This window comes from Lissotriton helveticus, chromosome 2_1 (genome assembly GCF_964261635.1).
Source record: "Lissotriton helveticus chromosome 2_1, aLisHel1.1, whole genome shotgun sequence".
Taxonomy (NCBI): Eukaryota; Metazoa; Chordata; class Amphibia; order Caudata; family Salamandridae; genus Lissotriton; species Lissotriton helveticus.
Window position 1 is genome coordinate 541,307,937 of NC_136059.1, and position 12,963 is coordinate 541,320,899.

Genomic DNA, 12,963 nt, shown 5'->3' on the forward strand with positions numbered 1-12,963 from the left:
CTTTATTGGTATTTTCAAAAGAGAAAAAACTAAGAGACATGACATCTTATAGTATAATGACAGTAATACAAGTAAGCAAATCAAAAGTTGTAAGTAACAGTATACTCAGCATTGTCCCTCGTAGTTCGCACATTCCTCACCCTCTTAGTTATGCACAGCAACAACAAAAACATCCTATCTCACTAGTGTTTTTCATGGATATAACCCACTCTAAAAACAGCAACATCTCAATACAATACGTCACCACCTCCTACAGCGCCCGCAGATCAGGTCTATGCATATTTTAATAACATTATGTTCCCCCACTATATGTCAATTAACTGAGTGAATACTCCACCGCACTCTCCTGTATAGTGGTGCTAGGTCCTGTGGTTGCGCTTTCCTTAACTATTTGGTATGTCTTGTAAAGTGACCAAAACTGCGTGGCGGGGGTAGTTCACTATAGTTCTCAGTCTGCGTACTGCAGTATAACATGTCCCTGAAGCACTCTGTAACAGTAGGTGTCGGGCCTCTCATCCATCTCAACGCCACCCTGCGCCTAGCTATCAGCATGCTCATGTTTATCAGTCTGCGCATTCCCTTTGGCAATTGCTTAGAATAGCCCAGTAGGGCCAGAAGAGGGTCACGTGTAAGTAGCCTATCAATAACATCACCTACTTCCATAAACACAAGAGCCCAAAAGACAATGATTCCAGGACAGGTCCAAGCCAGGTGCAAGAAGTCCGCCAGTTGTGCCCCACTCCGGTCACACGCCGGCGTCGCACGCAGCCCATATCTACTTAACCTTTCAGGGGTGTAATATACCCTGTTCAGAAATTTAAAATGGATGAGCCTGTGCTTACCATTAAGTGATATCGCTTTGTATCAGTGCGGCAATATTGCCAGGTTTCCTCGTCTAGTTCTCTGTCAAAATCTATTTGCCATGCTAGTCTCGCCTGCGTGTAAACGTGCTCCCGATACCCCATAGTTAATTTGTAGATTTTGGATACTATATGGAAGGGGGATCTAGTTTTTATCAAATATGTGAGTGCGGCCATGTCCGGCGGTTCCTCCATATCGCCACACAGAATGTCTACCAAGGCGTGCCTAGTTCTATGGAATTGGAGCCTGTGTAGGAATGTAGTATGAGCCCCTGGGGCCTCAGTTTCGTCCCATGTCCCAACTTTACCATCCCTGAACAAATCTCCAATTGACGCTTTCTCTAGAGCTTCAAGTGCTCTTGTCACTCCTCTATCTTTGCACGGGGGTAGCCAACAGCCCCAATCCAGAGGAGATAGGGGAGAATAGAGGATTGCTCCAGTTTGTAGCTTGAGCAGGAGCTGCCACGCCTTTCTAGTCGCGTTTATTGAGTCAAAGATTCCTGTCCGGTGATCTGTCGGAGTAAATAAACAAACTAGCAGGCAACGGGAGTGGTGCTGTTGCCACACTTTCTATCTGAATATGAGGTGTGCCCGGTGGACTATGAATCCAGTAGTGCGCATGGGCAGCCTGTGCCGCTCTATAATACAAGTCTAAGTCTGGGGCTCCCAGCCCTCCAAAACGGTAAACGGTAGGGGAGAGTCTATACGTCTCATTTGACCCTGGCTTACCTGCCCAGGCTAGTTTAAATAAGAGACAGGTGAGTGAGCAGAAAAAAGTTCCCGGGAGGACAATCGGGATATTAGAGAATAGAATCAGGAAACGGGGGAGTTTCACCATTTTCATGATCGAAATCCGGCCTAGAAATAAAAGGTGGAGGCGAATCCACCCATCAATCTCGTCTTCCAGCTTGTTGACAGCAGCACCATAATTTTCACGGAACACTAGCTCACAGTCTGAGTGTATTCTTATTCCTAAATATCAAACTGGATCCAACAACCACTGCTGTGGATAATCCGGCTCAAGCGGCAGAGTTGCTGAATTAAGGGGAAACATAATTGATTTTGTCAGTTAACTCTGAGGCCTGAATGAGTACCAAACTGCACAAATTCCCTAAGTACAGGAGATAGATTAGTTTCCGTGTTCCTGATATATAGTAGCGTATCATCTGCGTACGCTGAGGCAATTTGGTCATACCCCGGGAACCGTATACCTCTGTGATGATGATATTCCCGTAGTGCACAAGCAAGTAGTTCCGCTATCAACCCGTATAGTAACGGGGATAGAGGGCATCCTTTTTGTGTGCCTCTAGAAATACTTTTAGGGTCAGTAACTAAATCACCAATTTTTACGCAGTAGGTGTGTTATATGAAACCGCAACCATTTGCAGGAAAATACCCCCAACCCCATACACGTTAGCAACTGCAGCATAAAAAGGCCATTCAACAAAGTCAAAGGCCTTTTCCATATCTAAGAACACCTCTATGGCCTGTACATCCGGGCGAGTATGCTGCATAGCCCCAAACACAGTTATATGACAGGTTCCTAACAGGAATGAATCCGGCTTGTTCCGGAGCTACGAATAGAGGGACCAAGGGTGTCGAGTTGCAGAATTTTGGCATAGATTTTGGTATCTACATTTAGTAGCGACAGTGGCCGGTACGAGGTGCAGTCAGAAGGAGGTTTATCTGGCTCCAGAATGGCAACTATGATCGCCTCTCTCATAGCGAGCGGCATAATACCATCCACAGCCATCTCCTCAAACAGAGTTGCAAGGTGAGGGACCAGCAGGTCTTTGTCTTCTTTATAAAAACTAACAATTAAGCCATCAATCCCTGGGGCACTGTCAGATTTCATCCCCATTAGTGCTAAGGAGATTTCCTCAAGCTCCAGCGGTCGCATCAAGTATTTGCGGTGTTCGTTGGTAAGCCAGGGGAACTTTATGTGAAACAAATAGTATCTCAGATTCTCCGCTTGCATGCTGCATGGTGTATAAAGCCAAAAAGTAGTGCCGGAACCGTGCAGCTATCTCAGCCTCTTTGGTAATAGCCTCTCACTCTACACCCTTAATTTCCGAGATTAGAGCTGTTTCCCTAAGTTTTTTCAGTAGCGAGGCCAGGACTGCACCCGGGCACTCTCCCTCCCCATATGACCGTGCCGTAACATATTTGCCCAGATGTTTGATTTCCGCATCTGCAGCGTCATGGTACTCAAAGTTTTAAATGCGGTCGTGTCAGCCTCCGCAGGGGCTTCCATCATTTGGCGTTCAAGTGTTTTAAGCAGCCCTTCCAAGTCCGATACCCTCTTACGGATAGCCCGGAGCACCCCTGAGTGTTTGGACATGGCTATCCCACGGATATAAACTTTGAATGTTTCCCAGATAGTAGCAAAAGAGTTAACCGATCCCACATTACAGTTGAAGAAGCGGTCTATGTCCTCAGCTAAATCTGATTTAAATACTGTATCTAATAGCGAGTATGGGGGGGAAGCGTCATGTGAAGGGTGTTATATGTTTATGTGGAGTCTCAAGAACAAGAAGTATAGGGGAGTGAACTGAGTAGGTGCGTGGAAGAACATTGCAGTCTCGTGCCTGGGGATATATGTTCCGGGAGGCTGACCAGTAATCTATTCTGGTGTGGAAGTTGTGGAACGCAGACTAGTGTGTATACCCGCCTACGTTTGGATTCTGTTGCCGCCAAACATGAGTGAGTTTTAACTGTGTCAATGCATCTATAATGGCACTGGCCTTAGCAGTAATTTGCCGCTCTGGGCCGCCGGACCTATCTTGCCGTGGATTCAAAACACAATTAAGGTCATCCACCCCACAGATGTGTGCGTCCCACATGTCTCCGCATCTTTTCAGTTAGTGCAGTGTAGTATGTCGGGTTGTCGTAATAAGGTCCATGAATTTTGACCAGAATTAGGTCCAAACCCCTCCCCGAACATCTAGATATAGCGTTATCTACCCTCCCGGTCAGAGTCAAGCGGCTAAAATTTGAAGGCTGATTGAGGGTTCACGCAGGTGAGCACACAACAAGCGTGTGTGGTGAAGCAGGAGGCGTGAGAACGGGCAAGTAAGCTTCTACTACGGAGCATGTTGCTATCCAAGGGCAGATGTGTCTCCTTTAGGAGCGCAATGTCTTATGTCTGAGCAGGTAGGCTATCACTTCCCTCAGTTTACGATGATCATTAATGCCCCGGACGTTTCAAGTTAGGGCCCTAATCCTGCAACGATCCTCTGTGTCCAGCGTTTCAGTGGTCAACGGCATTGAGTGTGCGTATTTATGAGAGCCCCAAGCTGCGAGCTGTAGCCTATTTCAAAGCCATTCTTGTCCTGTCTACGCATAACATCAAGAAAAACAACACAGCACATCAGTCTCATTCCCCTCCACCACCTTCCCACGCCAAACTTCCCCCAACTTTGCAATGGCGAAATGTCCCCCTGTATCCCTGTGATAACATGATCAAGTTACATCTAACAGTGGTGTTCTCCTACTAATTGAGTCAATCCCAAAAGGTGGTGCACACACGTAGGCGGATGTCACCAGCCTATACTATCACTTTACGTGTTAGGCTAACTACTCAGTACCGTCTGCCATAGAGCTAATATGTGCATTAGGAGGCAATTCAAATACCTGTCCCCCGTTCCAGGGCACCCTTTACAGAAAGCCTCTCAGCCCTGTATAAATTAGGTGGACTAGAAACCCTCAAAGCCCATTGACAGAGACCAGGGTCTCTTTTACAATATCCAAATCTGAGCCGTGGGTATTGTAACAGTACAGCAGAAAAGTAAAACAAACTAGACATTCCCTCCACATAGCCCCTTCTTATCTGGCAAACATAGGCAGGTGCGTCAGTCCAGGTCATCAAGAGTGCCCCCAACAGTGCCCTCCGAACAGTTCTGTCCCAGGCTTCTCTGCCGTTCCTTGGCCCATTCTTTAATAGCTTTTGCAACATTTTGGGGTCTGTAAAGATCTTAGATTTCCCCTGTCTGTTTATTCTCACCCTCGCCGGGTAAAGCATAGCATAGCCGATATGCTGATCATGGAGCTGACGCTTGAGTGGTGCAAACTGTCTCTGTGCCGCCTGCAAACGAAGTGTGAAGTACGGATACAGTGAAATAGTTGAGCCCTCAAATGGCAATGTCTGTTTTTCTCACCGTCTCTGTAGTTTAGGAGCTTAGCAAATATGGGTAGCGGAGGAGCTCCCGGGTTAGGACTCGGACCTAGCGAACATTGGGTTCTCTCCACCCCAAACATGTTTGAGAAGGTGTCTTCGCCCAGCAAGGTGACTGGCAACTTTTCCACAAACAGCTCCATATTGCCGACCTGAGAGGACTCCGGTAAGCCCGTAAATCGAATGTTGCATCTTCGAGAGCAGGCTTCGAGGTCCTCAGCCTTGTCCTGTAGGGTCTGCAGTGCTCTCTTCACCTGTTTCTGAGTGGCATTCAGTTCCGTCTGCGCCTCCTCTATTTCAGTTACTCGCCGTTCGGTCATGTCCTGCCTTTCAGCTTGCTTATCCATACACTCCGTCATTCAATCCATCCTGTATGCCAGCTTTATTCGTTAGGCTATCTTGAAGGCTTTTCTGCAAAGTTACGAGCATTCTTCTGATATTCGCCTTAGCCTGCTCAGGCTTCTCATCTGGGGCACCGCGGTCCCCCTCCGGGGTGCTTTCCCTCGTTCTTGACTTCCGCTGCTCAAATGAAATCTTTGGCTGTGCCTTATCAACTTTGCCCATTATGGGTGAGTAGGTAGTGCTGCAGTTCTGCCCCCGCTATTGCACCAAGGTTAGCAAGTAAGCAACTCCTTGCAGTGTAGAATATGCTGGGCTTCACAGAAGACTGTTTTCTTCAGAAGCAGGCTGTTGCGCTGTTCAGTAACACTAATGCATCAGCCGCTCAGTTCCAGAGTGAAGTAGCAGCAGATTGGGAGCATGCACCACAGGGACTGCAGCACCAATGTACACCTGCAGGCAACCAGTGAGAACCTGTCCACTGGCCTCTGCTACAATGGGGGAATAAACTGACTCCAAGCTGCGCCACAGAATCAAGATCCCATCTAATGGAAATACAAAGCAGCCTCCAGATACAGCACCTGCATATCAGGATATCTGTCTCTAGTGCAGGAGACAGGTGCCCTTCAACCATTCTTACCCGTGTCCTCTGCCAACCCAGTTCGTCCCACAGGGAGCAGCCCAGCACGACCAACAAACCCAGGCCAATGACCAGTAGCCAAGGGGCACGCAGGGCCACACGGCCAGGAGAGTTATGAAGGCACCAGCGTCGCTCTTGGTGAATTCTGTCTGGCAAGCAGGGAGACTATCCAGCAGCGCAGTCCCATGCAGGGCACTACAGGAGGGGCCCATCCCCAACGCAGTCCAAGGTTTCCCCTGACACTGCAGGCAGTCCGGTTTCAAAAGCCGGCTGACGCAGTCTCTAGAACACCGCTCGGCAATCCCGGTCTGCTACGTTTAATCCACAGGGGAAGCCGATGCAATCCGCCGGGGCACTTCTCTGCGCTCGGCATCGGTCGCTGCCGGCCAGGAAGGCTGAAGTGAGGAGGGGCATCTGACAATTCCCCAGGCCCAAATCACGTTCACCCGGGAGGTCAGAGCAAGCGCTATCACAAGCGCGCACTCGTTCTAAGGCGTCGGTACCCCTCAGCGACACTACTGCACTAGTTTTGTGCCTCTGCAGATATAGAGCGGGACCCCTGGCCGAGGACTGCCATCATCAGTGCAAGCTCCGCTTCCGCTGCATGCTGCAGGGCAGGTTTCTCTCTGGTGATCTCCCAAATGCAGGATTCCTGACAAATTAGTGTTTGGCTCGACGGAGCTCCAGATTCAGGCGGCCGTCTTTCGGCTCAGGCAAGCTCCGCCCCTGGCAACAGTACTTTTCTACCAGAAATCTTAGAAACCTTCTGTGCTTTTTTATCATCGGAATGGGGAAATGTGTCTTGAAAATCTAATGCGCATATCTAGTCTTCCTGATTTAACTGGCAGTAGATTTGGTGTAATGCCAACATTCTGAATCTTTATTTATCCTTTTGATTGTCAGTTTGAGATCGAGAACGAGTCTGAACATTCATACTGATCCTTTCTTTTGTACAGAAAGTAATGGGAATACATTCCTGCTCCTTTTTTTATAAGAAGACACTACCTCAACCGCATTCTATTGAAGTAAGGTGTTCAATTTTCTCTCGAGCCAAGTCATGAAGACGATGGAAAGATTTATTCTGTGGTATAGTAGGTGGAGGAGACTTGAACTTGAGAGAATATCCATTCTGTGCAATATTCAAGACCAACTACTCCTTTGTTACATTCTGATACTTTCCCTCACCGGAGTGACTAACAGAGAGGAGGAAAGTAAGGCCTCATTGTTCTGCAGAGGACTTCCTGAGGTAGCCAATGTTTGCTTATCTCTTATGGCTTTGAATATATTCTTTGGTGGTTATGCTGCCTCTGCTTTTGATGCTGCTGTTGCGGTTCCTACTGAGGTATTTGATACCTCTGCCGAAAATACTTACTATTTAAAATTTTGTAGCGTCTACTGAATTTTTTCTTTTCGAGACCTACTGCCTTCAACATGTCCATTTCTGATTTCACCCTAGCCATCTAATCACGTGCAGGAGATCCGAAGATGGAATTGCCTGAAAATGTCAGGTTAGCAACTCTTTGTTGGGCTTCTGGCTTTAACCCTGCAAGCCTTAACCAAGCATTGCGTCTGAGGAACATTTTGTGGCAATACCCATGATAGGTATGAGGCATCTGCACGTATTATTTGGTTGGCCATCAAACTTCCTTCCTGAAGGATTTGCTGAAATATATGTTTGTCCTCTTTTGGTAGTTTCTCCTAAAATCTTTCTAGAGAGTCCCAAAGGGATCTCAGCATTCTAACAAGGCAGTATGACTTGCAGTATTCATGCTTGTATCACCTTCACTCTCTTTTCCTGGAGAAACAGTGGATGAGGGGGCAAAAGCATGGGACTTCTTAGCCACAGACATGATAATGGATTCGGGAGGAGGATCAGTTCTTAGAAAGAGAAGTTCTTTATCTGGGCCTTATATTTTTTCAAAAGGCTGGTAAGAGCAGACTTCGCAGAGGCTGACACTACAAATTACTTAACACAGGTTCCAAAAGACCCGGAACCACAGGCAATAAGGGCCTTGATTATGTCCTGTAATACAGAGTTAAAAAAATTACCAACATAGTGGTGGCAGGAGTTGGAACAGAAATGCTAAGTTTAGCTGCTCCCCTGACTATTACTTCTCTGACAGTATTCATTGAATGTATTAAGATAATTAATCTGCAATATGCGTGTCCGATACTAAAGTGTTCAGAGAATACTCTCCGATGGAGGTGCTTTCCAAGATATGTGATACATTTGACAGAGAATGAGCATGTTGACTTAAATTCCAGTTGGAGCTTATTTTTTCACTACGACATCTATAGCACCTTGATGGTCAGTGAGATCTTCTTAGAGACCTGGATCTAGAACATTGTTTTTTACATAGTGTCTCCTTAGGAAGAGACTTACATATTTCCTGAGGGATCACTGGTGACTTCGTCCTCTGTGGTGACATTAAAAGAGATTGGAGCAGTAGGAAGCGATGGTGAGAATTACAGAGAGGCTGACCTTCTATGTGTTGGAGTAGGAGACAGACTGACCATAGGCATTACATCTAGCACATCCTTCAATACTTAGTGTCTGACCAGCGTGGTACTCTTCTCCTTTTAAGACAATGGTGCCTATCAACTGCATGTTTCTGGAATGGAAAAGCAGAAGATGGTTTTAATTAGGGAGAAGATGTAGCCTTTCGACTAGAGTGGTTGACCACGATGCTGGGGAACTGGGTTCGAGCCTCAGCAACAATGCTCAACATCCTGTGATTCTGGGCAAATCACTTATTCTCCCCGTGCCTAACAAAAAAATGAATGTGTCCTTCCGTAACGAAACTGGTGCTATGTAAAGCTAATCTATGTAAAGCGCTCTGATACCCGATGTCTCGGGGCTAGTTCGCACTATGCAAAACAAAAACAAAAAAGATTAACATTTTTTTTTTAAATAGTGCTCTCAACACAGACTGAGGGTCTTTAGGGGTTGGCGTTGATGGAGGAGGTACTGACGTCGCAGGTGTCTAGGCCTCAATGTCAATTTGCTGGGCCTTCTCGACTCAAACTTCAACATCATGGATGTACCATGTCCCGACGGTGAGGTTGTGGCTACAGTACTTGTTCTCAGCGTCGAACAGGACTGTCATCTTTTTCTTTTCTCGTGTGCTCTTCATATATACATTTTGGGTAATCCCTAGAGCAAGAGGAGGGCACAGAGGAGGAAGGAATGTTTTCTTGCCACAGGCTCCGAAATCCTGTTGCCAGGAGCCCTAAAAATCAACTGAACTATCACCTCTGGGACTTGATGGGACAGTGAAAAGAAGGTGAGGCCCTTAAAGGCACATTGCCAATTTTGAATATTTATCTAGTTGTGTAGCCAACATGGCAGCTTTGCCCTACACTCCATTTAACTTTCCTTTTTAAAAAAGAGGCATGTGGCTAATATTTCTAGTCACTTTAGATTTAGTGACATTTAGTACAACTAGAGATATTTCTGAAAAGGCAACAAATGAAATATGACCATTTCTACCTTTATTTAAGTAACAAACTCTATTGTTTATTATGTATGTGCACTTTTTGTCGTTTTTCAGCTTGGCGTGGATGGCACTTGCTAATCCTATGCTTAAAAACTCTGCTAAACACACAGACATTTGAGATGAGCAGATTCAGTGGGTCAGTGGTATTGCAGGTGCTCTATATTAGGAACTGCTTTACGCCTAAACTTGGAAACTTCCAAGAGTTCCTTGATTTCATTTTTATTTAATTTACAAGACACTAAGCCTTGGATGGCATATTACCAACCAAAGGCATAATAATATACCTGTAGTGGTAAACGGCTTTTATTCTTTTTTTGCTGCTAAAATGGCAAAAGGCTGTGTCACTCTCTAGCTCGGCATGGATGGCACTGTAATAATCCTATGCTCAATAACTCTGTTAGAGAAACAGACATTTAAGGTGAGCAGATTCAGAGCGTCGGTGGTGGTGCAGGGTGCTCCATATTAAGAGCTGCTCTCTGACCAAACTTGGAAACTACCCAGAGTTCCTGGCTTCCATTTTTGCATAATTTATGCAGCACTAAGCTAGAAAGGGTATTGTTTTGAGATATATGTATATATTTGCACAAGGATCCCTCATTTGGTGCTTATGACTCTGATGAAGATCCCCAGAAGTGAACATAAGGCACACTTAAGGAAGGATGTTACAGAAGGGCTTTAAAACATACTTCAGGAATGACAAAAGGCACTAAGAGTTCAAATCCTAACCTTTTTGTTCCTGAGGTAGGCCTTCTTGGCTGATATGCGTCCTCGTCTGGATTCCATGTGGCGTACTTTCTGCTCGAGCTTCTTTAATTCCTCCTGCTGTAGATGAAGAGATGCTGCCATGTTTTCTATGGAAAACATTGCCTCCACACTTTCATAAGTATCATAGTACACCACTTCATTTCTCTTCTCTGTATAACAAAACAACATCAGTTGAAGGAATGAAAATAAATTGGTTTCTGAATTGATCATTTACTCACTGGTTTTAACAGACATTTGTGAGATATGCTCACGTATTAAGTTTAAAGAAGGATGATCACCTTGCCTATGCATACACATTGGAGACTGCAATAAATGAGAAGCGCAATACACAATACCCACAATTCAGACTGGGTGGGTAAACAAAGGGTGGCCGCTAGCAACTAAAGCAAATACATTTCGAACATAGAAAAAAAGACATATATACTTTTTCTAGATAACGTTAGCCCATATTTAAAAATGTTTGGTGCTCGGGGCACCTAACTGGCATGTCCACAATACAGACATATATAGTCAATCTTTAATCAAGGCAAACAGAAACCTGCATGGATATGCATACATATTATGATTCAATAAACATGGCACCTACAAAACAAATCACACAGCTGTCAGCTGGGAATCAGTTTTCCACCAGTCAGAGGAACGAATACAGACAGCTAAACTTACATCATTTCTAGCCCCATCCAGTAGACTGAGCCAACAGGCTCTCTTCATACTCCCTATTCGAACGCAGTTAAGGTTACAACTTTAGAACAGACGCTGTCAGAATTAGCTAGTTTCAGTTTATTACTAGTGCACTACATATCACTATGGTCTATAAAAAGAATGTCACTTGCAATATGGTTCCAATAGCATTCCAATTTAGCCCGTCTAAGACTTCTGGATTCACAAATAATTAGACAATCACTGCTACATGGACAAACTTGTCATGATACTCAATGGAGTACCACCCTCACATGGCATAACTTGATGACCTCATCCACACATGTTCAAGCTGAAAGATAGTAGGCATGCACACCTCTAAAAAACCTTACTCATGTTGATCACCTCCAAATACCAACTGAAGACACCTAATCATACCAACCAACTGAACCAGCAATCTATGAATACCACATATCAGAACACATGAACATACAGACCTGTAAGTAACAATCATGTCACATGCATAGAAAGAACATGTCAGCAACATGTACTGGTAGACAAATAAACATAGGGGCTTTTACTTTATATTGTTATGTTGCAACATGTTTGTCACATACAAGATCACTACAGCCATAAAGCATCAGTGACTACTGAACCAACACACTATTATACGTTCAAAGGTTCCTCAGCTTCATCACATTAGGAGTATGCTCCTTAACCAAACATTAGATATCGACAAACAAAATGCAAGAATGCTACACAAGAAAAGAACTTTAGAAAGTGTAAGTTATATCTAATAAAACGATTAAGGCTGCTAGCAAAGAAAGCTTTATAATCTTAAAGCAAAGACTACTTACCTGTAATCAGAGCACTGGATAATGTTGTTAATGTTAATTAGCACTTCTATAGAATCGTCACATATGGATAAGCTGTATAATTAGCTCTGCGGATTGAGCATATCTTGAAACATGTTTTTCTTCTTTCAAATAAAAACAAACTGAACAGTTAACAAAAATAGGCTACACCACAGCTGCCCAAAGAAGTTCTAGAAGAGCCAGATCCAGTCCAGTTTTACAGGATACCCACACAGGATACATTTACATACGAGTTTATGGAATTCATTTACCTAGATTGTAGTTATATTAGTAATCTGGCAAAAAATCCAGCTGTTCTGGGATTATCCTGGACACCTACAGCAGGCACCTGTACTCTACAGGGAATAGGTATTCTGCCCTTTAAAAGATAGGCCCATCCAGTAAGGCAGTCCCCTCCATTTTGTTCTGTCTCTCCCATAAGAGGATCAGGAATAATCACTGTGTTGGGACTCTGGCATTCTTAGTCTATATCGTTCCTGCTTTACAAATGGCTGGTTATTGTCAAAAATCACAACCCTGAGAAAGAAAAACCTTTTCAAGAATGAATGTCCTATTAAAGGTTTTCAGAGTGTTCTTTGACCCAACCAGGCCTCATCTGCTAATTCTATAACAACAACTACTCCTAGACAAGACCTACATGTATTTTATTTTAGCATACACTGATGTAGAAATGCCCAAAAGAGGAATGGGTAAGTGTTGAAAAGGCGAGAGAAGAAAACCTGTAAGTATGGAATGACCAGAAAGGTAATTTGTCCTCGACCTGCTGTCCTGCTTACCCTTCTGCCCAACTGATTGGGAAGCTAATTTCACACCACAAAATGGCTGGGAGTAGACAGCATATACCCAGCTAAGATTCAAGCAAGTAAGCTGTGAAGAATTCCTTGAATTAAACTTTTCACATTTTCTTGTTACTTCTCTAAAGATGGTTGCAATGGGAACATATTATGTGAAATTCCACCTATGGTGCCTATGCTGCAGTGGTGCGAATGTGATATCTCTAATGAGCTAGGAGCCTTGAAAAATATTAATATGTAGAAATACAAGAGGAAGAAGAAAGTGGATCAAAGTCCAGAGTGACCATCATTTCCTCAGACATAGCCTCCTGCAGAGGAAACTGCACAGTTGTGTGGGTCCCCTGCAGCAAGAAGAGTTGTAAAAAGGTGTATTACCACCT

At 44.6% G+C, this 12,963-nt stretch overlaps 1 protein-coding gene across 2 annotated transcripts in view; it reads right to left on the reverse strand.

Annotated features, from left to right (window-relative positions):
- Positions 1–12,963, reverse strand: part of JMY (junction mediating and regulatory protein, p53 cofactor) — a 573,379-nt gene that overhangs the window by 234,950 nt on the left and 325,466 nt on the right. For both annotated transcript variants that reach the window (XM_078675206.1, XM_078675207.1), the window contains exon 6: positions 10,237–10,424. In XM_078675206.1, the coding sequence (XP_078531332.1) occupies positions 10,237–10,424 (188 nt within the window). The remainder of the gene's footprint in view (positions 1–10,236; positions 10,425–12,963) is intronic.